At 45.9% G+C, this 25,821-nt stretch overlaps 1 protein-coding gene across 6 annotated transcripts in view; it reads left to right on the top strand.

The window, feature by feature from the left end:
* Window positions 1–25,821, top strand: part of Pde10a (phosphodiesterase 10A) — a 459,546-nt gene that overhangs the window by 343,638 nt on the left and 90,087 nt on the right. Inside the window, exon 1 of one of the 6 annotated variants that reach the window (XM_031351507.1) lies at window positions 22,483–22,726. The exons of the other annotated variants lie outside the window; for them this stretch is intronic. Within the exon in view, the coding sequence (XP_031207367.1) occupies window positions 22,498–22,726 (229 nt within the window). The 5' untranslated portion in view covers window positions 22,483–22,497. Of the gene's footprint in view, window positions 1–22,482; window positions 22,727–25,821 lie in introns of those variants that run through there. 6 annotated transcript variants of the gene reach the window in all.

Below are 25,821 nucleotides of genomic sequence, written 5' to 3'. Positions count from 1 at the left end.
TGATACTAACGGCAAGCCAAATGCCATCTTGTAGTGGTGATGTGCTTATGAAATGGCTTCCTACAATGGAAGGTTTTAAACACCCTGTCTTGGCTTTGGGCACTGCAGTAACTGCTGTAAACTGAATGATTTAAAATATAGATGTCTCTTCTCTCAGGTCTAGAAGCTGGGAAGGCCAAGAGAGCAGGTGCCTTCTGAGGGCCTTCCACCAGGCTTTGCTGAGGTATGGATTCCTGCTCGCTCTCCTTACATGGTTGAAATCCCCTGATCCTAATTACCTCCTGAAGGTCACAGCCCACCATGAAATATATAGTACTGGGGATTAAGGTTTTAATACATGGATCTGCAAGGCACACAAGCATTCAGACCACTTTCTACCAAAGTATGGCGATGGCCCTGTTAGTTCTGTGGGTTCAACTATTCTTCCTAAGAGGGAAAGTTTAAAATTAGACATTTTTGTTCTTATAAAGGGCAATGAGAGGTTAAAATTGAAAGTAATTGCCAGCTTTTCTTATCTCAAATTTCTTTTTATTGTGTTAACATGATGGATCTAAAAGGAAATTAACATATTTAATCACCCATTTTTCCAACTCCATGTGCCACAGTTATATAATTTAACATGTCCAAAGTCGATCTCACCATTTTATTACGAATTAGGTAGTTATGCCATGCACATAGTCACCCAGACTTGGAACCCAGGACACACTACTGCCCAGCAGCCAGTCAGTTAATTAGCTCTTGAGCCTATACCTAAGTATTCCTGTGCCCTGGCTTTTCTTAGCATCTCATATATTCCTGATTTTTAAAAAGGTATTTCTTAAATGCATCCCATTATCCTTTATGGTTTTTTCCCCCAGAACATTAGCTGTCATCAAGAGAGTGAGGTGCTCTTGGAATTCATAGTGCACATACTAGAGTTGGAGGCCTTCTGTAACTAGGTCTCTCCAATGACTAATGACACCAGTCTCATTGCTGCCTTTTTACATAAGCTGTAGAAACTTGCAATTATTTGTAGTATCATATCTGTTCTGTGCTGTACTCATACCCATGCCTTTTCCTGTAGTGGTCCCTCTAGAAATTAAAAACCCACCTGCTTAATTTCCTGATGTAAGATTCAGCTCAGGCATCATTTATGGAAATTATTTCTGATCTGACCCCTCTCTGTTTCTTTTTCCTGATTCCCAGTGTTGGAGTCAGTGTATTCAGACACTCATTGATTTCAGTGTTTATTTGGGGACTTGAGATGTGAGTCCATGCTCGACCAGTGGATGCATATGATTCCTACCATCCTTCCTTCAACCCCCTACCACCAACAGAGAAAAAATAAAAAGAAACTATCTATCAATTAGAGACCAGGTGCTGTTCTAGTAGTTTGAAATAACATCAGTGAGCAAACAAACAAAATTTTCTATCCTTGCAATCAGTTCCCTTCTGTAAGAGAAACCAAAAGAAAGTTAAATAATAATGAGTAAATGATGTAGGGTATTAGAAAGTTACAGAGTAGTGCAACACGCATAGGCTATTCCGAGTTTGGTTCAGTGGAGGCTGGAAGATGGCAGTGTCAAATGCTATATTGCTTCATTTATATGACATTACTAATTGTCATTCTGCCAGGCATAGGCAGCACCCAGCATGCCTGGTCTTTCAGGGATCAGAGAGGTCACTAAGGGTGGGTCACATTAAAGTTTCTGTGAACTTTGACCTTTATGTGGATGGTTGGGATGTTAGCCAGCTTTGAGTATATATGTGAATTTGTGATTTGGTGATTTGAGGCCAGACTGTAGGTGACACAGGCTAGCCAGTTAGGAGTCTACCTCGGTGTCTAGTGAGAGATGAGATGTCAGCTTGAATGAAGGTGTTTTCATGTGGAAAGTTAAATGTATCCAGGTTCCGATGGTTTTAAAAGTTCTGGGAAAGAGGATTTCACGATGGTTTGGTGAGACATCTGTGTCAAGAGGAGTCATGGATGACTCTGGAATCTTTACTCCTCCTCCTCTGTCACATGCATCTGACTGCTCCTCAGCCTTGTCCGTACACATCAGTCTTTCACCCCCTGCTTGTTTCTCGACTGGCATCCCTGGTCTCAATCAATTCTTTCCACAGGAGGAAAGATCTTTCTGAAATGTTAATCTGTTTATAACCACCTTGAGGTCATATTATCAGTCCGTTTCCTGTTGTGGTGAGATTAAAGAGTCCAAAGTCCACAGGAGGCCCGACATGCAGCATCCTCAGTATGCCTCTTGCTTCTCTTCCACCTTCTACTTCCTCCATGTACATGTTACCAACTTTTACTTCTGAGTCTGTTAAAGGATCATCAGTCCTGGGAGAGTACACGCTCTTCCTTTCCATCTCACCCGTTAGTGCATTACAAGTGTGCCCTTGGTCAGGAAGAGCCTTCTCTGACCTCCGTTTGACACATCACCTACTCTGATATGTTTGCTTCTCTTTCCTGTGGTCCTGGAGCACATCCGCAGTGTTTCCTGGCTGCTTGCGATCCACCTCTACCCCTGCTGTGAACACACAGGAGAAGGGCCATGATTGTATTTTTCCAATCATCCAGTATAAGCTCAGCACACACACATCGACTTCTAGGCAGTTGGGACGTTGTGCAGAAGTGAGCACGGACCTATTGGAAACAGTGGTACCATCCTCTGCACCAGGCAACAGCAGCAGAAGTAGAGGAAGCATGCATTTGGGGCCCTGAGAGGGCACACTCATTTGGCTGGAAAGAGTTGATGTCAGTGCAGTTGTTAAGGAGAGTTGAGAGCCACAAAAGAAGGGACCCTGGCAGAAGAGGTAGGGCCAGAGCACAGAGGCATTTCCACATCAAAGTTTCCCCTCCCCCACCCAAAAGTGAAGAACTTATACTTCTAAAACCAACAAGCAAAAACTCAGAATCCCAAATAGATTTGTGCCCTTTTAGTTAAGGTGTACTTTGTTCCTGTTCTACCGAGAATCTGGTTATAGAAGGTACAAGATGATCTGGAAATGGAGCATACTTTCGGGTTCTTTCTAGGAAGTGAAGAATGGGAAATATAAGGTTCCCTCCCACTGAAGAAATGGTCTGAAATTTTTTAGCATGAAGAAAAAAAAATAGTTCAGTGGGGTCTACTTTCTAAAAAGGAATATCACAGATGAGTCCAGGTTACCTACCAGGGGCTCTGGCCCAGACCATTTATCTTGACCTAGGTTCAGGCTTTCCTGAGGGAATGGAGGCGAGTGTGGCTACAGAATGAAGAGGCCACAGGCATCAGGGAGAGCTTCCCCAATGCCTTTGTCTGTAACCCAAGCTTCAGCTCTGGTCTCCTAAGCAGTTGGAAGATTCCTGTGTCCCAAGTTTCCCTTAGTAGTGGCAGAAAGTGAGCAGCTGGAAGCAGGGGAGCAGCTGGAAGCAGGGGAGTAACTGAAAGCAAGGGAGCAGCTGGAAGCAGGGGAGCAGCCAGAAGCAGGGGCACAGTGTTTCTGGGGGCACCACCTGAAGTTGCTTCATCCTCCTGAGGTGCCTCAGGCAAGGCGGTATAAAGCTTCTCAGGAGCTTAGTCTCTCTTGAAGTCCCATGGAATGCCAGGTGTAGGAGCATCCATGCCACACCCAGCACCGTGGATCACCATGACACTGGCAGTCTCTTCACAGTCCACTCAGCGCTGCTGTAGCCTGTGACAGTGACAGCACCCTGGGCTGGTGCTGATAGTCAATGTCATGGATGAGTCCTCAGTCACTTGAACATAAAGCTTGGGTGTGGAGAAGGTCTCAGTGAGTGTGATGTCTATCTTCCCAGCCGTGTACGACATGATACCAATAACTTCCCATTTAGTCTTTGGCCTCCTCAAATACTCCTTCCCATCAGAAGAATGTACTTCTGAGAGAAATGTAAAGGGGGAGGAATCAGAAGACCTGGAGTGGGAGGTCCTGTGAGGCAGAAGGGTGAACACAGGTACATGGGCTGGATCAGTTATGTGGGCGCCAGTGGAAGGAACTTAGTTCTAATTCCTTGGGCTGCAGGGCACCTTGATGCCAGGACCAGGAGCCTTGAGGTAAGGCAACTCAGTTATCTCAGCTCTACACGTCCGCCTGGAGCGGCTTACCTCCCCTCTGCTCACTTGCTTTTTCTGCTCCTTGTGATAGGAGCACTTTGGCTGTAGACCTGGCAATGCACATTGGAGGGATGGATCTCTTCATGCAACAGCACCCAGACAAATAGCCTGAGGGGAATTAGAGTATCACTCTATTCTCTTCAGCCAGTTGAGTTGATTCTGAGCTCCGGGAGAGACACTGGTCCTTCCTCGGGAGAGAAGGTGGTGGTGAGCAGAGTTCTGACAAGAAGCAGTAACGATGGGAACAGAGAAGGCTGAGGAGGATGTGGAAGTCCTGCTGGTCAGTATGGACAGAAAGCAGCACTCACGTACGTCAGAGATGGAAGGAGAGGGTGGCTGGAGGACAGCTGTGATAGGAAGCTCGGGTGAGGAAGGAGGACTTCCCTTATGGGAGATGGGGTGCAGAACAGGAGGCACTGATGAGGAGGCGGGGTGAGTCAAGGACTAGAATATAGTGAAGCTGAGGATTATCTAGGAGTCATTTGATTTTGTTGTTATTGTTATTTAAGCTAATGGCATCGATATAGCCGTCACCCACAGAGATGCTACAGTTGAAGAGATGGGGTGGACTGGACATGGGAGGAAAAGAGTATAGGATGGGGATAGAAGAGAGAGGTCTTCACATTTAACAGGAGAGGGAGGTCGTAAGCCAGCAGAGGAAGCTGGGAAGGTAGAGTCAGGTACGCAGGTTCAAAGTATTAGTTTGCCAAAACTTGTCTCATTCAAATAATAAATTGTTTTGACACAACGCAATATCGCTGGCAGGGGCTCACTGGGCACAACTCCATATTACTCTGGAAAGCTTAGCTTTTGTTTAAAAGTTTGCAGATTACTATTTCCTCAATGTTTCGTTTCTGTTCCCCTGGCACCATTGGTCTGTTGGAGAGAGTATTTGTTTTAGGAGAGTGATTTGGTTAGATACATCTACTTTGCTGATTTTGACTGCAGGAGTGTCAAGAGAGAAGGAAGCTGGGGGCGGGGGTGGGGAGGAATCAGACTGACTGACTGACTCTGCTGCGACCAACAGGGACGGAGAATTACTGTCAGTCAGACTGCTATGAATCTTAGAAATTGGGGGAGATTCGGTTCCTTCAAAAATGAGCCATTTCAGTACAGTGCCATGGGGGCTGAAATCATAGTGTGGTGACTAAGGAATTAATTGCGACTAATTATCTGTATCATGCATATGTATCAAAGTAAGTACCAGAAAATTCTTGACTTTGGTAGAAAACCAAAACAAAAGAAAACAAAAAACAAACAAACAAACAAACAAAAAAAAACAAAAACAAAATGTGATAGGTTTTCTAGGTTTGAAGGGAGTGAGCTTGTCAATCCTCATCAGAGGATCCATGAAAATGTAAGTGACTTTGTGCAGGCGATAAAGAAAGCTTAAAGACATGAAATACAGAGCCAGCAATGAGTGAGCAAGTGAGGCAGAGGAAGGGATCAAACTCCAAGGGAATGAGCCAAGTTAAGAGAGAGACAAAAAAGTGGGTAGAGGTTCAGAGAAATCAGAGAAATGTTGAAGTGGAAAAACCGGAGCGCCGTTCTCAGGAAACAGAAGGTCATGTGTCAGGGGATAATGATGTGTCTGAAGGCTCAGGAGCAGTGGGATAGGGATCAGGGTAGGGAGTGGTCCGTGGGGAGTGGGGGAGTTGGCAGGGCCATGTTTCTCTCAGACAGATTTGAAGTGTTAGTGAGTGACGGGGACTATGGCTGGATTGTATTTATGTCAGGGCCACTAGGGCATCACAGAGGTTTTGAAACCTAGGCAGGTGAAGTTGATTCAGATCACAGAGACACAAGGTAAAGGGGTGGAGGGTGAATTATGGAGACCAAAGACTCAATGGTGATGAAAGAAAGGGCGGAGTAAGGATGCAATGAATGTATCTGGGCACAACGTAAGTCTTTGTCTTAATTTAGCAAGTACATTTGAAAGAATAATGTATAATAGGCTCAGTGAGATATCAGAATGGCCAATTGGAATGGCCAGAGACCCTCGAGGGTGTGGGGTAGGACACGTAGGGATGGTTGTAAATCATGGTATAAATGCGGGGCTGCCTTTTTAATTTTTATTATCAGTTATGTAAAGCACAGTGTGAGCCAAGTGATCTGAGTTTACCTCAAAGCCCATGCGTTTGCTGAGTCTATTCTCATTTAACAAATGAGCCATTTCTTTTAAATATTTAAAATTTGCTGTAGAGTTGGCCTGGTAGCAGAAGCCTAGCAACTTCAGGGCCAAGGCATGAGGATCACAAGTTCAAGGCCGGCCTGGGTTACAGAGAAGTTCAGGGTTAGCCTGGGAAGCTTGTCAAGACCTTATCTCAAAATAAAGAGTGAAAGAAAAAAGGGGGGTGGGGGTGGGTACGTGGCTCAGTGGCAGAGTACTTGCTTAGCTGAGACCTTCCCACGCCCTCCTTTCTTCCCCAAACAGATCCATTAAAAATCACTTTTAAAACAAGGAAATTTTAAAAAAGTTTTGTTCACATACTTTTGTTTGTTTGTTTGTTTAGACCCCCTTTCAGGAAACTTTCTTAGACTTCCGTACTGCTGGTTTGCATGATATGATTGTTTGAACCCCATCTGACCCAATATAACCCCGCCCCTTCCCTTGTCTTTAGAGGTATCCATAATAGCAGAGTTTTAAAAGCAGTTTGTGTTTCCATCCCGGAAGAGCCTCTTCAGTGAAGCTAACATACGTCACATGTAGTTTCCTTTGAACTCTCCTAAATGAAATTAATGCAAACGCTGGCTGGTGTAGCAGCAGCTGTTATACACATCCCGGGTCGCTCCTTAAGCAAACGCTCCTCTTAAGATCAGTGTCGAGGGCTGGAGCTCCTGGAGCTCTCACCGTAATGAGTGTGCCTGCCGTACAGGACAGCTGGATTTACTAAGCTGCTGGGTGCATAGCTTTGGCCCACATCCCTGCACACACACCTTCCTTCCCGCAGGGCTCTCTCAGCAATTGTTGAAGTGGCAGACATCATCAGCTGATAAGATAAGAAGCATGTGCCCCCGCTGCCATCTGCAGGGTCCCTCCTGGCCTGCTGACGCACATAGCCCTCCCCTGATGTCAAAGGGCTGATAAGTAGCTGTTTGGCTTCTATCCTAAAGGTTGGGCCAGAGCAGTGAGAAGACAGTCTCAGAAGCAGCTCTTCTGGGGCTTCCCTTCTTTTCCTCTTGACCAGGCAAGATTCCCGTCTGTTTAAACTCTTTAGTGTTATTTATGAATTATTTGGCAGGAATCCTGTTAGCAAAGATACACCTCCCAATCCAGTACACATCCTTTGATTCTTTTTTTTCTTTTTCTCTTGCCACTGGTAAGGCTTACGTTGTGTGTATGCATGTGTAACTGTGATTAATCTGATGAAAAGGGTGGTTCTCATTAAAATAAGCAGACCCTCAAGTTTTTTGAGATTGGTGAGGGGAGGGACCAGCCGATCCACGCCGGTATGGCTTCAGCTGCATTCGGCCCCTGAGAGTGTCTAGTAACTAAGGTAGTGACCCCCAGCCATCTGTCTTCACACTCAGGCCGGGTACTGCACAGTGAGGTAGTCTCGGGAGACTAACACTCAGGCCGGGTACTGCACAGTGAGGTAGTCTGGGGAGACTAGCTTTGCCCTTTCCTGGTTATTAAGCTGGAACTAGAATTTCAGAGGTGATGGGTGACTTTGAAGGAAGTGGAAATGTCCTGTTTGTGCTTAAATCTCTTGAAAAATAGACTTGAGCTTAACTCACGGAGGTCTTGGTGCTTCCTTTGAACATGGCCACAGCATGCACTGCTCTGATACTTGGATTCTATTTATTGCAGTTCCTGGTCACCGGGAGAGTTGGACTCACTGTTGAAAGGGAATGTATAGCTGTCTGTGGTGGAGGGTAGGATGTTTGACAGCAGCAGAGGACCTCGGAGGGAGGGATCCAAAGTGGCTTAGCTCTGCCAGGAGAGGAGGATGGAAACTCCAAATAGCCTGTCATGACTGTGTGTTATATCCTCAGTCACAGAATACAGCCCCACAAAATACAACGAGAAGAGAGCTCACATCCTATGTCAACTACTCTGGCCATTCCTTGTTGTCCCTAGCAGATATACTGGCTATTGGGCATAGAAAGGTTTTTGTTTTTGTTTGTTTGTTTTTTATGCTGATACATGATTGGATGTTCTAGTGATGGGCCTCGGGTTCCTAGGGTTGCTAACAGAATGTCATGATGTTTGCTGTCCCTGTGCCTGCATATGCATTCACAAAGACCTGGATTAGAAAATATCATTTGTGTATGTGTGCTTGGCTTAGAGAGCAAAGCTGAAAGTTGAAGATCAGTTCCTTTGGACTTAAATGACTTGTGTGCCTTAATGACGCTTCTCAAGTGACACATCTCCATTCATGATCCAGCTCTCTGCTTGGTGAACCCACTGCCGCAAGTGTGCCTTAGCAGAGACCAGTAATGAAGTTTCTGGAAGTAACAAGGTCATGGTTTCACTCATTCATTCATTCCATCTTGAGACACTGATGAATGCTGATTGATACATTTTATATTATTACATTATTAAAACTTTCAATAATAATTTTAATTTGTAATTAATACTGAATTACTTAATGAGATATTTTCCATCTTACATTTGTGTCTTTACTTTCAAGATCCACTATGTCCTTTGTAAAGGAAGCCTATCACTCCTTGGGTGTGGCCAGTTTTCAGGTGCCCAACACTTTCCTGTCACTAATGGCTTCAGTGGATTCAGCCTGCAGATGTCAGAATAAAGGTGCTCTTTTGTTATGTTTTGGTTTTGGTTTTGGTTTTGTTTGTTTGTTTGTTTTTAGTTCTTCCCAGAAAGTGTCTCCTGGATCTTGGAGAGTATTTGTTCAGTGATCCAGTAAGTGCCTTTGTGTCTTCCACAACGGTGTGTTTAATTATACCTATTAATATGCAACTGTTTAAGAAAACCATGCTAAGTAGCATTGTGGGATGGTCTCTCTTCTCTGGTAGAGGTTCGAAAGTCTTGACTTTGGAAGAAGTTTTTTTCCATTGCTCCAGACTTCCTCGAGACCCGCCTGTGCTTCACGAGTGGAATTCAGCCGCATGTATTCTCTGTCTCTGTCCCTCTTTTCTCCACGAGTGTGTCCTTGACCAGTACTGTCCTGAACCGTAGGTGTTCTGTTGTGTAAATACTGGAGTGTGTATATTAGCTGTCTGCATGGCTTTTCATAGATTTAAAGTGCATTTCTGAACCATGCAGTACCTGTCTCGGAGGCTGTATTTGGGATCGGCTGTAGTAGATGACAAAGGTTCCTCTAGCACTCGGGGTCAGACCCTGCTGCACCCTGATGTGTACCCCCTATTCTGTCCTGTCCCCAAGTGTGGGGGTGGCTCCTACTTCTGACCATGTTTTACTATGGAGCTGGCTTGGGCACTTGTCTTTTCCTCAGACCGTCCTGCGGCAGCTGTGCATTGCTTCAAGGGCCAAACAGCTCAGGACTCAAAAGGCCGGTTGGAGTTTTGCTCACTGCTTTCATCTCTAGAAGCTTCTCCTCACAAGGCTTTTCTCAGCCCTGCTGTGACTCAGAGTGTTGCCTGACCTTCATCTCCAGGCCTTGGCCCATTCTGTTGCCCTTATCAGAGGCTATCTCTCTTCTTGCCCGTGTCTCATGGGTCTTCTAGACCCAGTTCAAAGGCTAGCTTTTCCTGCATGCCCCCGTGCCCTCCCCACAGGTTTGGTGAAGATGGCAAGGGCTGTGTATCACTTTATATCTAGCGTTGCTTAGCACCTGGTTCACGGTGCTTATGAGATTTGTTGCTCTTGGAGGAGTCTCTTACTTGTCAACTGCCATAGATGGCACCCTTCTCTGCTGGTCTGTGTCACCTCCAGTGACAGTTAGGAGCGAACAGTCTGCCAGCACATATGAGAGAGACTCTGAGTGTGATCACCGTGAGCTTTCGATAACCCAATTTGTGTTGTTTGGAGGGAAAGGTCTATTCCTCCTGGTTTCAACCTACAACATACATCTTTGAAAAACTGCCAAGGCTGGTCAAGGCTAGCAGGCTGAGTTTAAGCTCTTGGACACTTACTAAACTTGGAGAACATTTTTTTTTTTTATTATTCTGTGCTCAGTCGTCTAACCCATAGGATAAAGAAATGGGAGGCACAGGAGAGAGAGTAGGACAGAGGAATGTAGATGGGGGAGGGGGAAGAGGAGGAAAGGAAGGCTGGTGGGAAAGAGGAGGGTTAAATGCTGTGAAGAGAATTATCTTTATAAGTGCCATGACTTGTGAGCAGGGAACAATGGCACTTCCCTCATTCACGCAGAGCGTAGCATTCTTTCTGTCCTGTGTCCATCTAAAGGGTCAATTGCCTTTCCTACCGGGTACTGTGGAGTAATTTAACCTCAGGATCCTTGCTTTCTTGACTGCAAAGCAGAATAATTGCAACCAATCCCCTGGGTGCTATCTTCTACTGGTTACCTAAAAGGAGAGGCGGTACATTGAGGACAGATGCCTTATCTTATCTGCCTTAGGGTGCCCGAGCATGCTGAACAGGCAGAGGTACTCAGGTGCTTAGTGGCTGCTCTCCCATTTCGCAGATGATAGCAGAGGCACCTTTGTGGATACACAGCTGTATCCTGAGCAAACGCCGCTGTTACCTTTCTTCTCCTTACCCATGAGCTCACATCGGTCCGTAACATCCGAAGAACACCTGTAACAGAGTAAGCTCATTTATGCCGGAAAGGGTTGGCAAGCGTGTGACGCGACTGCTTTTCCTTCGGGATGAGTTACAAATATGCCACAGAGCTGAGCATCTACTGTAGTAGACTGTGTTGTGCTATTGATCTCACTCACCCATTTCTGGTGATCCTGGTGTAGACAGACCCGAGGTGCTGCCTCGAATCACAGGATGGCACACATGTGCATGTACAGCCCATGACACTTGGTGACCAGCAGCTGGCTTCCTCCTCTCTTTGCAGAGCTTATCGTTACTGTAGATGTGCTCCTGCAGGCACAAAGGGCTAAAGGTCTGCTATAAAGCTGCACATGTCATTCCCGACTGCGTCCAGAGGGCACTTCTAACCATCTGGATGTGTGCTACGACATTCTGCTGTTTGCACCAGGAAGGCATGCCTCCTGAGGTTCTTGTTCCCCAGAAGAAGCCCTCAGTGAGTGCAGCTGCCATAGTTTAATTATGCTTGTTATTCTATGACAGATCTTAAGATCTTTAAATATTTAGCTTTAGATTTTTTTTTTTGTCTTTCCAGAATACTTCCAGGAAAATATGAATTTATTTTTATGATGAAAGATGCTTAGGAAAATAAATTTGACTTGCAGTTACTATATCGATAACTTTTCTAAAACATTTCTGTGTGATTTAAGAGACAGTCTTTTAAGTTTCTTGATCTTTACATTCGTTTGTTTATTAGGGGGAGCTTTTGGGAGCAGCTGGCAGTCAGATGGTGGTATAGGGTGGTGATGATGCTTTGAGATCACTAGGTTCCCGATTCATCCTGATCTCACCCAGTTATGAGATGCCCATTCATCAGTGAAATCACCAGTCCAATGACTTGCATCTGAAGAGGAAGCTTTCCTCCCACTCAAAGGAACCCCTCCAGTCTGACCAGCTAACAAACCTCCTCACTGATCCAACTGGCTTTTGGTCAGAGTAAAATACCCGAAGCTGGGGTCATTCTATGGGCCAGAACATTTCCAGTGAACAATTTGGATCTTGCCTCAGAAACTGCTCCTCCATCTAGTGAACCCCTGTTTTGAGCGTGGCTGCTTTCATTTAGTGTGATGCTGTAGAGTGCCATCCAGGCTGGCTCCCAGGTCAGCATTTGTCTCTGAGCACCCAGGAGCATCTCCTGTGTAGCTGCTCCACTCTCCACGCACCACTGAGGGACTCCAGGTTGTTTCCAGCACAGGATGGTGCTGACTAGAACCATGCTAGATACTCACATCCTAATTTTGATGATTATCAGTTTTCATTTCTTTATGAGTGGCATTGTTTCCAATCTCCACTAACAGAGTCTGAGAGGGCCAGAGGCTCTCCATACTTGCTAAGTGTTGGCCTGCAGCACCAGTTCTGATTGGCGTAGTGGCGTTTTCTGTGGCTTAGTGAATGTCATTTGGGGGGTCTCGTCTCTTTCAAGTCTTGATCATACGCTAGTTGTCATTTGTTTGTTGTGGATCTCTCTCTTTCTCTGTCTCTCTCTCTCCTTCTCTCTCTCTCTCTCTCTCTCTCTCTCTCTCTCTCTCTCTCTCTCTCTCTCGAAGTTCATGGTATACCTTGGATTCAGGTCCTTCCTTGTGTATGTGGCTTACAGGTGACTTCACCAAATCTGTAGCTTATCATTTCATTCATACAAAGTCTCTTCTGCAAAAGGAACAGTCTTAATTGTGATCTTGTCTAGCTTAGCCTTGCTTTCCCCATTTCACTTTGGTTGTGTTAAGAATGCTGTGGGCTGTTTATTGCACTTTGCCTTCACTTACGTCAGGACAGTCTGGGTTTTGACTGGGATTTTTTTTTTCCAGTATTTTAAATGTGCCCTTCCCCCATGCAATTAGTCTTCTTGCATTATTCTGAGATGTTGGCTCTGTGCCCCCTTTCCCCACCTTTATCCTATCCAAGCTCCTGGACACGAGGAGGGGTGGTGTCATCCATATTCAGGGTAAGGGCTCCCCCTCTGCTCCCCTGTCTAGGAATAATTCTAGAGATGCAGTCAGGTGTCATCTCCTAGGAGACTCCCATACAGTTGATAGTGGAGATGGATGGCCATAGCTATGCAACTCACTGTGGATCTGCTGTGAGCGACGACACACCTGCTGCCTTCAGACTTCTGCTTTTCTTTATTTTCCAACAATCTTAGGTTTTTCTTGTATTTTCTTTGCATTTTCCCCCCCAGTTTCCTAGGCTCCTAGGATGTACAGACACACAGCTTATCTTAGCAAATCAAGCAAGCTCTGGTCAGCTCATTTTCCCACCCTTTCTTGATGCCTCTCCTGCTGGGGTCGTCCTGGGCATGGCTGAGGGAGGTGGTTTCCAGAGGATCACCTTTCTCTTGCTTTTGGCTTGCCAGCCTGAGCCTTGTGTGACATAGTTCTCAAGTTCACTCACGGCTGCTGTTTCCCATGAGCACTTGCTGCTGCAGCTCTCCAGAGAGGCTTGCGTTTCTGCTTATGGTCTCTTTGGTGCTAAGGTCCTTGAAAGCTTCCTGTAACACCCAGACTGGTGTGCGTTTGCACGCCGATCTACTGGTTATCCTCTATCCCCTGCCTCTTCTTTCTTTCCCTCCAGCCCTGCATGTCTATAAGGCAGTTGAAGTATTGCCTCTGAAGTCTAGCGCTTTCTCACAGGATGAAGAAACTCCCATAAATGTCTTCACGCAGGCAGTGCCTTCTTCCTTTCACTCCTTTTGGTTTCTAGGGGCTCACAGATAGCTGTGTTAGTGCCTTGGAAAGCAGTTTACGACCAGAACATCTGATTCTCCCCCGCAGTGCTATTTCTTGCTTCAGGTTATAGCTGGCTATTTATTTAATGAGTTTTCTGGTCTGTTTGGTAAACTATTTCACAAAGTAACTTTTCCAACTCCGTTCTTTGTCCTGTAAGGTCTCTGAAGTCTGTTAGTTTAGGTGTTGGTGGAAATTTCTAGCTGATAGAAGACATCAGGTAATAAAGCACTTGCCCTGCCAGCATGAGAACCTGTGGTCCATGCCCAGAACCCAGGGAAAGGGCACATGTGGGGGCAAATTCATTAATCCCAGAACAGGAAGGCAGAGACTGGAAGATCCCTAGTTGTCCATAGGCTTCTGCACTACACACATACTCACTCTCAACCTAAACCACATTTACACATACCACATACACACATGCACACACACATATACATGACACACATCACATACACACCAACATACCACACACACATACATATCACACACACTATATACACACCACACACACCACACACAAACCACATACACACCACACACCACAATGTATTACACACACCATATACACACCACACACACATATACACACACACATACATCACACACATCATATACACACCACACCACACACCATAACACACACACACACACACACACACCCATGCTCCTTCTCTCCTATCTTCAATATTTTCTGTGAGACTGAGGGATGGACTGTAAAAAGAAGGAAGATCTGTGGAGCAAAGCTTAATCTTTTCTGCTCTGTTGAAGCCTCGCTCCCTTTCCTCATTGAGCCGAGAGAGAGAGAGAAAGAGAAAGAGAGAGAGAGAGAGAGAGAGAGAGAGAGAGAGAGAGAGAGAGGAGTATTTCTCAGTTTAAATTCTCTGGAGTCATTCCTGAGGCCTCAGTGTATGGGTGGCTCACTCTCTGTGAAAACTCTGTGTGTCCGGTGTCCAGAATCCTACAACTAGTAACACTCTCTCTCTCTCTCTCTCTCTCTCTCTCTCTCTCTCCCTCTCTCTCTCTCTCTCTCCCTCTCTCTCTCTCCCTCCCTCTCTCTCTCACAACCTGTAACTCTCTCTCTCCTTCCCTCCTCCCCTCCCTCCCTCGCTCCCCCTCCCTCACCCCCTTTCTCTTCAACTTCTTCCCAAGAGTCCTGTGTGTGTGGTTTGCTTCATTTGTAGTCCCCCCCACACCCCCGAGAAAGAACAGTTGGTTTGTTGTTTTCTTTCAGTATTTTTTTAAAATGCTCCTTTTGTCTTAAAAACATATTTATTTTTCCTTTTCTCTTATATGTATACATGTGTATTATGTGTACCACAAGTACGTAGGTGACTTCAGAGGCCAGAAGACGGTGTTGGATCTCCTGGAGTTGGACTTACATGCAGTTTAATGTGTGAGCTGGGAGCCAGACCCTGGTAGTCTGGAAGAGCAGCCAAGCTCCTAACCACAGAGCAACTCTCCGGGCTCCCCAAATGAATCTGGGGGGGCTCAGAGAACTAGGGTTTTTAAATCCCTGCTTTGCATGAATCGATTTCTGATTATTCTCTTAGGTCTGAATATATTATCATGAGAATCATTGTATTTCCCCTTTGGGGCACTTTTGAAACATAAAAGGCATCTAATTATTTTTTTTTTTAAAATTCTCTTTACCTTTTAAAACATTTTTCCCCTGTATGACTTTTGAACTAATCTAAAGCCTTTGTTTCAAGATACATAGCATGTTCAACTAGTCAGTCACGGAGAGGCTGAAGAGGGCACAAGAGGACTATGCCAGACCTGTGTTAGAGCAAGTGAGAAGTGAGGTGTCCACCCAGGCCCACCCCCCCCACCCCCAGTCCCTCCCTTATGAAGTGATGTCTGCTGGGATCTGCAGAGGCTCTGTGGTTGTAGCTGGTGTTTCGTTCCCTGTTGACTCTGACCGGTGGCCACATGGTCCCAGCGGCCACATGGTCCCGGCGGCCACATGGTCCCGGCTGTTGAAGGACGGGATTCTCGGAGGATTACTACACATAACGCTTGCTAAAGCCTGGAGTTGATGGAATGGAGCCATTCTTGTCACTAGGTGCCGTCAGTAGCCATACAGGCTCCTTTTCTTCTTCAGTGTCTTCCTGACAACTCAACAGGTACCATGGTGAGATTTCCCTGACATGGCAGCCACAATGCTGTAGGGAGCCTTGACCTTCCTTGGAAAACCTTTTTGCAAGCCCGATTCCAGCTGCCTCCTCTCCCCCCACCCCCTTTATTTTCCTTCTTTTTTTTTTCCCCCTCCTATGTGCTGAGCATCAAGCCCAGCCCCCACCCATGCTGTTATTAAGAAGGTTAGAGAGGGACAGCTAATTCTGCCAGTCTGGGAAGAAGCCTTGACTTAGGGGTTCCAATTCCTAATCTACAAACAAAGGATAAAATGAGATGTAGGAAATGCCCATGTGCTTCTAGCCAGCAGCCTCCCTATGTGGGAATCTCACGTTGAATATCTTGAATAGATAATTAGAAATGACTACCAATTACAATCACACGCTATGTTTGAGGGCAAAGGCCGTAAACCCTTCCATGCGAGAGGAGCTCATTGGCTTTGCAGGACCAGGTGAGGCCGAAGCTTGTCAACACCAGCCGTAACTGCCTCACTCATTCGTGGGCACGTGCCAGAGCCGGCAGCCAGAGGTGGTGTATTCAGTTACGAGATCTGAAGAGGCTTGGTGCAAGCAGCTCTGTGCTCAGGAATGATTTGCTCTCGGGAGTTGCCTCCTTGAAAGATGTACTAGATAATCGGGCTGTAACTACTGAGGCCCCAGGAGAAGCTGGGAGACCTTGTTTGAAGGATTCCTGGGAGGAGGGAGGAATTTCAGCCAAGGGTTGCAGCTGAGAGATGCTTATTAATCTATTTACTGGAATCACAATGTCTAGATTCTTCTGTTTGAACACCCTCAATCTCCAAGTGGTGGGGGGAGGGTGTCACATGCACATATATACATTCATGTATACACATATATACACAAGTATGTATATATCGCAGGTCTTCATTTGTCTCATTACTGTAGCTGTGGTTTTAAGCCATTTCTATACATTTCATGCGTTATTTGTAAATCTAATGGAAACCCATGAGCTAGATGATAATTACCATTTTATAAATCTGGAAAACTGGCTGGAAAGGCTGTATATGTTTCAAATCACTTGACCTGCCCATTTTTACTACCTTCAAAAGGCACACATGGGTCATTGTATTTGTGTGTATGTATATGTTTGCATGTGTGCTTAGCATGCTATTGACAAATGTGTGTGTGTATGTGTGTGTGCACGCACGCGCACGTGTGTGTAGAAAGAAAAGAACATCCTGGCAGATTCTTGTATTTTTTAATTCCAAAAAGTAGGAATAACTACTTTGTTGTTGTTGTTGTTGTTTATTGTTGTTGTTTGTTTGTTGTTGTTTGTTTGTTGTTGTTGTTGTTGTTGGGGTTTCTTTTGCTTAGACAAAAGCACCATGACAAAAAAGCAAGTTGGGGGCGAAAGGGTTAGTTTGGCTTATACTTCCAGATCGTAGTCCATCATGGAGGAGATTAGGACAGACACTGAAGCAGGGCTAGAACCTGGAGGCAGGAACTGATGCAGAGGCCATGTGGGGAGTGGTGGTGTTCCTTACTGCCTTGCTTCCCAGAGCTTGCTCAGTCTGCTTTCTTATAGAACCCAGGCCCACCAGCCCAGGGATGGCAAGACACACAGTGGACTGGGCCCTCCCCTCTTGATCACTAATTGAGAAAATGCCTTCTTCCAGCTGGGTCTCATGGAGGTATTTCCTCAACTGAGGCTTCCTCCTCTCTGATGACTCTAGCTTGTGTCAAGGTGACAACAGAACCAGCTAGTGTGTGTGAGTGTGTGTTTGAGTGCATGTATGAGTGTATATGTGTGTATATATGTATGTATGTGTGTGAGTGTGTATATATGTTTGCGTGTGTTTGAGTGTGTGTATGTGTATGTATGTGTGTGTGTATGTATGTATGTGCATATGTGTATATGTTTGTGCACGTATGTATATGTGTTTGTGCGTGTGTACACGGTACCTGCTGACACTCGTGTTGGCATGCTGGCCTATGCAGGTATGTGTGGATGTCAGAAGCTGCTGGTTTTTTCTCAGTAGCTTCCTCCTCCAGGGTTTTGTTTTGTTTTGTTTTTGACAGGGTCTGCCTTTGACCCTAGAGCTCATCATGGAACTCATTAATTAGGCTGTCTGGCTTTTGAGCTCCCAGTGCTCATGGGGCAGATGCAAGCTTCTATATCCAGGTTCTCCGTGGCTGCTTGTGGTCCTCGTACTTGAACCCCATTTAACTCTCCAACTGCTGAGTGAGGTTGACTCACGGATATCCCTCTGAGCTCTGTTTCCTGCCGAGCTGCAGATTTATATTCCCTACAGCATACTAGAAGTGTCCACATAGACAACCATGGTTCAGCGCCTCTAAACCCAGACTATTGTCCTTTCCTCTGGGACCTCTGGTATTTGCTGTCCCATTTTGACGTTAGTGGTCACTATTCAGGCCAGAGTTTCCTTTGACGTAGCCTCTGGCCTCAATCATTCTTTAATTTGTCAGCTCATCCTCTTGTTTGGCTTAGATGGCATCGGAGGCCTCTCGTAAAGTTAGCTGTGCAGCTACATGCCAGGCATCAACTGCAGATGTAAGTGCTCTGCAGAAACATAGAGTAAACACTTACGGAGTAAGGATCAGGACCTTTGCCCGGAGAACAATTTCCATCAGTGTGCTGCTGTGAACAGGCTCCCACAGTCTGATGGGAAATGTCCCTGACAGGCTCTCTGGGCACTTGCTCCTCAGCTTGTGGTATTATTTAGGAATGCTTGGAAAGCTGGGGCCTAGCTGCAACAGTGGGTTAACTGGCTCCCTCTGCTCGGCTTAGGACCTCAGCTTTGCCATCTTCATGATGTCGGCCATGCCTGCTGCTGGGCCTTCTGGCAGTGATGGACTCTGTGTCTTGAAGTAGGAACCAGAATGGATCGCTTCTGTAAGGTGTTTCTCACCGCCCCACCCCCACCCCCAGTAACTACTATATGTGTCCTGATCAGCCTTTGCAGAATGATCATCTGTTTTCTTTATTTATAGTCTGTTCTCAATTCTGATTCACCCTAAGGTACCATGTAGTACCTGATAATCTGGCCTCAATATTGCTTATAAGCTGGACATTGAGTCAAAGAGGTGTGAATAGTAATATTACTTTATAAATTAATTCTCAAAAATAACATTTCTAGATGACTTTATGATCAGATATTTTTTTTTTTTTTTTTTTTTTTTTTTTTTTTTTTTTTTTTTTTTTTTTTTTTTTTGGTTTTTCGAGACAGGGTTTCTCTGAGTAGCCCTGGCTGTCCTGGAACTCACTTTGTAGACCAGGCTGGCCTCGAACTCAGAAATCCACCTGCCTCTGCCTCCCAAGTGCTGGGATTAAAGGCGTGCGCCACCACCACCCGGCTTATGATCAGATATTTTAAGAAACATTTTTTTTCATTCTCTTTCTCTCCCCTCTCCACCCCTTCTGCCCTCCTCCATCCCCCTCTGCCCTCATTCCCTTTCTCCTCCTCCAGCTATCCCTTTTTGAGACTGGGTCTTGCAGTAGAACCCACACTGGCCTAATGTACCTACCCTACAGTGGCCTCAGAATTTTCACAGTTTCTAATGTAGGGGCTGCAGGCACGTGCCACCATGTTCAGAAAAAGGTGTTTCCCAGCTTTTCTGAGGGGGGGAAATGATTTTAGCTCATTCTGAGAAGATTTGCATAAATTTTTATTTTTACTTTTTGTTTCTCATCTGTCAATTCTTTCTTTTCAAAGCCTTTTAACAAGTGAAAGGAGTTGTTCCTGGGGAATACTCAACAAGAGGGTGTGGAACTTTCCACTTTTAGAGCTTCTCAGGGCTTTAATGGGCTGAAAGTGGAGATGAGGCTCCCCGCCCCCTTTTATCTGTCTATATGTGCATGTTGGTGTGTATTTGTGGAGGTTAGAGCTCCTCATCTATGTGTACATGTATGCAGGCAGGCTTGTGCTCATGGAGGTCAGAGCTCCTCATCTGCTGTCTTCTGTGATTGAACTCCAGTTCAATTTTCCATACTTGTCTCTCCCTGAACATGTAGCTCACTGCTAAATGGCTAGACCAGTGTCCAGCAAGGCACTGGCATCCTCCTGTCTCTACTATATAGTGCTGGGATTACAGGGCTGTGCTGGAAATCTCAGCTCAGTTCCCTGTGCTCAGCTGGCAAGCACCTTACCCAGTGAGCCACTGCCCAGCCCAGGTATGACTTCTTAAAAAATAATTTGATCCATGTATTAAATATCTATAGCAAATAACGGCAACTATTCTCCTTTCTAAATTTGATTTTAAAATAGTTTGCATGGCTGTTTTAGTTAGGGGTTTTATTGTTGTGAACAGACACCATGACCAAGGCAATATAAAGAATAACATTTAATTGAGGCTGGCTTACAGGTTCAAAGGTTCAGTCCATTATCATCAAGGTGGGAACATGGCAGCACCCAGGCAGGTATGGTGCAGGAGGAGCTGAGAGTTCTACATCTTCCTTTGAAGGCAGCTATGAGAAGACTGGCTACCAGGCAGCTAGGATAAGGATCTTAAAGCCCACACCCACAGTGACACACCTACTCCAACAAGGCCACACCTCCTAATAGTGCTACTTCCTGGGCCAAGTATATACAAACCATCACGTTGTCTTTTTTTTTTTTTTTTTTAAATCTACATGACTGTCTTTGGAGGGGGCCTCCCTTCTTTCCCCATTTCTTCTATATTCTTCCCCCACACACTAAATTACATGAAACTCTTCCCCCTGCTTTTCTCTCTAAAGTATCTTACTGTTTTCTTTTTCTCTTTTTAAGATTTGTTTATTTCATGTACATGAGTACACTGTCTCTACCTTCAGATACACCAGAAAAGGGCGTCAGATCCCATTACAGATGGTTGTGAACCACCATGAGGATGCTGGGAATTGAACTGAGGACCTCTGGAAGAGCAGTCAGCACTCTTCATAGCTGAGCCACCTCTCCGGTGCACTATATTCTTAAAACAGGGCATGCTATTTTACAGCTTGCTTCTGCAGGAGGGGATCTAGGAAACCCTTTTACAAGGACATTTATCAAGTCCTGCACTGAGCACTCGGAGACAAGCTTGGATGTAGAAGTTCTTGATGCTCTCAAAGTGGACATGATTTGACCGACATGCAAGGTTACCATCCTCTTTGGCCGCAGACATACTTGGCCACAAAGTCACTGTCCATGTGGTTGTCGAAGCATAAAACGCTGTCACAACTCAGCCCGGGGTCACTTCGCAGTTCAGGCTGTCACCCTGTGTCTGAGCATTTGAACACAGCAGAATTCGATTTTGACATTGTGACTATCAGTATCTCTACACTGTCATGTCAATATGGGATCAACCGAACTCTAGCTTAGCGACTCTTTGTGCCTTTAGCCCAAATCAACTGTTTAAGTTTAACATCCATTTGAGCTAAGTTACCCATCAGCCAGGAGGAGCCACGTCCAGCCTCAGTAGCCTGGGGTTTTTCCTTTACTGGTGTTTCTGTCTTAACTGCAAGGTTCCCGCCTACAATAATTCTCTGAGTACTGTCACTGAGGCAGAATTCTCATTCTGGCTTACCAATCTGCCTTTGTGTTTGTCTCCTCAGCACACTCTCACTATCCCTTAAGCTGGCTGTCACCCTGGGGGTACTGCTGGAAAATTTTACATGGACTAGTTTCTGGTACATGGTCAGGCTGATAGAACAGTTGGTGGGATCATTTCCATGTCTGACAGACCTCAAGCCCTCATGGCTCTTATCTGAAACATTCGCTCTTCCGAAATGCCATTAGCTGCTAACGTATAGCTAGATATGGGTTTTTGAGCACTTATACTGGCTTTAAGCAATAGCGTGAGCTTTTCCAGAGGAAAGGCACATCTGGATCTCTTGAGAGAAAGGCAGCCCCTCTGTGGAAGACGGGTGCTCTCCTGGTAGCTAGCTGAGCATCAGCTGCATAGCTGACCCTGCATGCAGACCCTTACACCTGACTTGCTTGTGGTGCATGATGGAAGCATGGAGGCTTAGAGCATACTCCTGGGGTGGTGCCCTGTATCTACGTATGCGTCTGCTGGTGAGGCAGCCTTAGCCTGCTACCAGCTTACTGTAAACTTGAGCTGAGAAGTAGGGGTGTAAATCCTCCCCACTCCAGACTTCCTGCTGGTAGAGTATTTCAGGCTTAATTTTACTCTTAGGAGTCATGCTCAGAAATTTAAAAACCGTCTTCATCTTTATCTTAAACCACGAGTGACAAGTTTGTGGTTTGATTTCTTAAAGTAACTGACTGCCTACCTCAGTGGTGGTCTTGGGGGACAGGTGGGAGAGGCCTTTGATACATGCAAATAATGAGCCCTGGAAGCCATACCTTTGAAACCCTCTGGCCCCTCAGGCTGCTAATGCAGGGGCAGTTAGAGGCCCCATACATCACACCAAGGTCAGTGCAGGATACTGGATGAAGCCCCTTTCCGTGGAATGTGCCTGCATGTAACGAAAACATGTTGATGTGCCTTTGTAAGAGACATGCGTAAGTACTACAAGATCTTCGTCCTCTCTCTCTGCCTCCTGCTTTTCTCCTTTGCCACAGTGACAGCAACATTTTCCGGAGTTGTTTCTTCCATAACCTCGGGGCTGCCATGCGGTGATTTCCGCATAACCCTCGGCCTTTTAAAACAATTGCCAAAAGAAAGTTTAGAGCCCATTAATCTATTCCTGTATTTGACAAGTGTTGAGAAGGAACTATGCATACGTCTTTACACTCATAAACATTTATCTAAGCACAACAGGCAGTGTGTGAAGGACATTCTTTGCAAGGAGTGTCAGTGGATCGGGGATGTTAGAAGGATGCTGGCTATTTACAGTACAAAGTTACTGCCTTCTCAGGAAGTGTCGCACAGGCACGAGTATGGGAGCATGGGATCTTTGTGCAGAAACAAAAGAGAGAAAAGAAAGACCCACGAAGGCTAAGGCAGCAGTAATTCAGGCAGGAGCAGAGGGACTGCTGAGAGGCAACCCTATCAGCACTTGCTGCGGAGTGTGGATTCCAGGCCATGTCTGGGATCTGATGGCACTGGGCGGTTTCCAGCAGGCATGGCTGTGGCTTGGCCTTCCCAGCCCCTTCACTAACACACAGGGCAACAGTTGCTCATTGATGCCTTCACTGAGCGTGGCAGTCTGAGTGCTGTGGCCTCTAGAACTACCCCTGAACTTGGAGTCCCTAGATGACTCACAGGAACCAGCATATGGTTGTGCTCAGGATGAGCCAGTTCTCACAGATGCACATGCAGTCTCTGAGAGCTGACAGCCAGTGAGCAGAGGGGAGACATGTGTCCCTGAAGTCCAAGGGACAGCTGGCTCGTGCTGCTGAGAGCCTTTTTGTCTTGGAGTCACCTGAGGTGATCCTCAGTTTCTCCATCACTAACTTGTGACATGTGTCGAGGAGGGCCAGCAGAGCACATTGGAGATTCATTAACTCAGGTTTTGAAAACTGGAGCCGTGGCCATAATACGTATCATATAGATAAGTTCTGCCTATACACCACTTGAACTTCAGACTTCTACAAAGAAGACTGGTGACACAGACCGGGCTGTCACCCAAGCTTTCACTCATGACCTGGCCTTTACCTATCTGTGGACTGTACATGCACTCACAGCCTCGTCTCCACATGCCAACCAAGGCCTCCCTAATGAGCAGCCGTTCTGTGAGGGGATGTTTAGGCTAAGACTTCAAGACACTTGCTATATGGAGTCTGTGACAGACTAGTTACCAGTTACTGCACCCAGTAGAGATTTTAGTCTTAGTTGGAAAAGCTCGTGTTCAGTGAGAGGTCTCTCAGCACATGGGAGATTTCATCTACCAGCCAGAGCAAGATGCAGCTAGAGCAGGATAGCACAGGGAAGTCAGGGCTGAGGGTGCAGTTAGGGAGCGCTCTCTGGTCAAGTTGCTTCTGGTCCAAATGCCTCACTTAATGCAGATGGAAGGTGAGGAGGAGTCAGGCAGTGGGGATGAAGGCTTGGTATCTTGGAGCAGAAAGGCGGGAGAACCCTAAGAAAGTGGGGCTGGTTTACTGACCACTCCTCATCCTCAGGCTAGACCAGGGTGAGTCTTCGGAGGTAGATGCTGACGCTTCCCTCCCACTCCCTGACCAAAGCCTGAGGCTTTAAGAGGCAAGTGCTTCAGTTTTGTAATCTGTGTCAAGCTATGCTCCAAAGCAGAAGTGGCACCGACCAGGACTCGGAGAGAAGAAAGCATGAAGAAAAGTTGTTGGTCTACATCCCTGTTCTAGCCCTGGTAACTGTCTCTGTGGCCAAGAGAACACCCAGATCTAAGTACGGGGCACCTCTGTGTTTCTGCCCTTACTTTTACTCCTAGGACTGCGACTTAGGACTGTGACTTGTGGGGAGTGACTGTGTGCTGTGAACCAGACACACAATTCTCAGAGGCCTAACTGAGCTGCTCCGTGGATGGAACCCAGTGTCTGCTTATGGAAAACATTCCTGCACACCAGCTGTGCCAGATGTGCTCATTTGCGAATAGCAAATCGTAATTAGCTGCTTTATCGTTTATCTGGGGAAGCAGTTTCAGTAGCTGGAGGATGGACGCCAGGAAAGTAAAGACCCAGGAAGGAAGAGGTAGTTGGATTTTGGAATTGTCAGAACAGATGAGTCTGACCTTTATGTTTGGCAGTCTTTGTGTTAAGGCACTAACATTTCTTAAAGTACTCATTTATCTTGTTTTATATATTAAGGCAAATATTTCTGGTGTGTATTTTGGAGCTGCCTTTTGACACCACTAAGAATTTATACATAAACTCACTTATGCACCCAGCTCTTGGGTTGTTAGACAGTAGGAGTTGGGCTATGAGAAGTCTCCAAGCAGCAAACTAGTTATGGAAGAATGAACCAACCAGCCTCGGGAGGGTGTGGCAGCTTTGGATTGTGTCCCAAGACATCTATCTGTCTGGAGATTCCCAAATTGCTAACTCTACTCTTAATTGTTGAACTCAAACATGGAAGACCTAAGACCAAATTCAAGACCCCTAACTGTGGCATGGAGACTAAGCTGAATGATGGCTAAGAACCGAGTGCCCTCCACGCTGCCGAGCATCTCTCTGAACCTCTCCACACTGTTGCTTAGCCTGTCTCACCTCTCAGAGCTCAGGCTGGTCTTTAGGGCTTGAGTTTTTGCAGGGAGTAGGAAGTAGTATTGTGGAGTCTGCCTTACATGTGGGCAATGCCTTGAAGAGGGGGAGAATGGTTCACATTACATTCCATTCACAGTTTGAAGGGCAGGCTGGACATCTACCTTGTGTGTCTGTCCCTCCACAGTCACCAGAGCCTTCTGTACAGGCGCAGCATGGGGTTAGGACTGAGAACGCAGCACTTTTCCTCAAAATCAACTATCGAGCTTCTTCTAATCCAAGCTTACAATTAACAGTCCTCAAGAACCCCCTAGTTGGTTCCACTCAGTCATGGCTCTCCCTTGGCACACGCAGGTCCCTCTATTCGAATGAGAAGTTGTCATGAAGAGACATCTAAAGCTGTGTCTGATTTGAATCTCAGTTTGCATCCAGTTGACGCCTTAACTGGGAGATGACTATTCCAGTGGGCATGTTTGTAACATGACAGGATGCATCCTAAAGAAGGAACTTCTAACACTCACAGAGATCACACGCTGCTGTGAGGATGAAGAGCCAGCGAGTAGACTTCACATGCTGTGGGGCTCGTTGCAGGAACGGAAATTGTTCTGACATTTTTGTCACATTACATCGTCCATTCCCAGCCTTCCATTCTGTAAAAAGGGCATGGATCATGATTTTATCCACTGTGCTGTAAGATTCTGTGGGTCTTGACAAGTGTATGGTATTATATACTTATCACCAAATATCACAGAATAATGTCCTGACCCCACAAGACCTACTGTGGGGTCACACAGTCAGCCTCCCTCCATTTTCCTTGGACTTAGACAATTACCAATATTTTCCTGATTGCCCTAGTAGACTCTCCCTCAGTATCTTATATCTGCAGCTACTTAATGCTTAGCTCCGCAGAGTGGCTTATCTCCCTGGACTCACCTAGGTCTTTCCCTGGCTTCTCATCATGTCTCTTTCTCAGGAGCTAACGGTTAAGTAGCCATGCATAATTTGTCTTCACTTACTAGAAGACAGGTCTTGGGTGCTTCCAGAATTAGCAGATTATGGAAGAAAGCCTTTCATGAAGTGTTCACATGC

This window comes from Mastomys coucha, unplaced genomic scaffold (assembly GCF_008632895.1).
Source record: "Mastomys coucha isolate ucsf_1 unplaced genomic scaffold, UCSF_Mcou_1 pScaffold5, whole genome shotgun sequence".
NCBI lineage: Eukaryota > Metazoa > Chordata > Mammalia > Rodentia > Muridae > Mastomys > Mastomys coucha.
The sequence above is the reverse complement of the archived record's forward strand: the minus strand, read 5'-3'. Positions and strand labels throughout refer to the sequence as shown.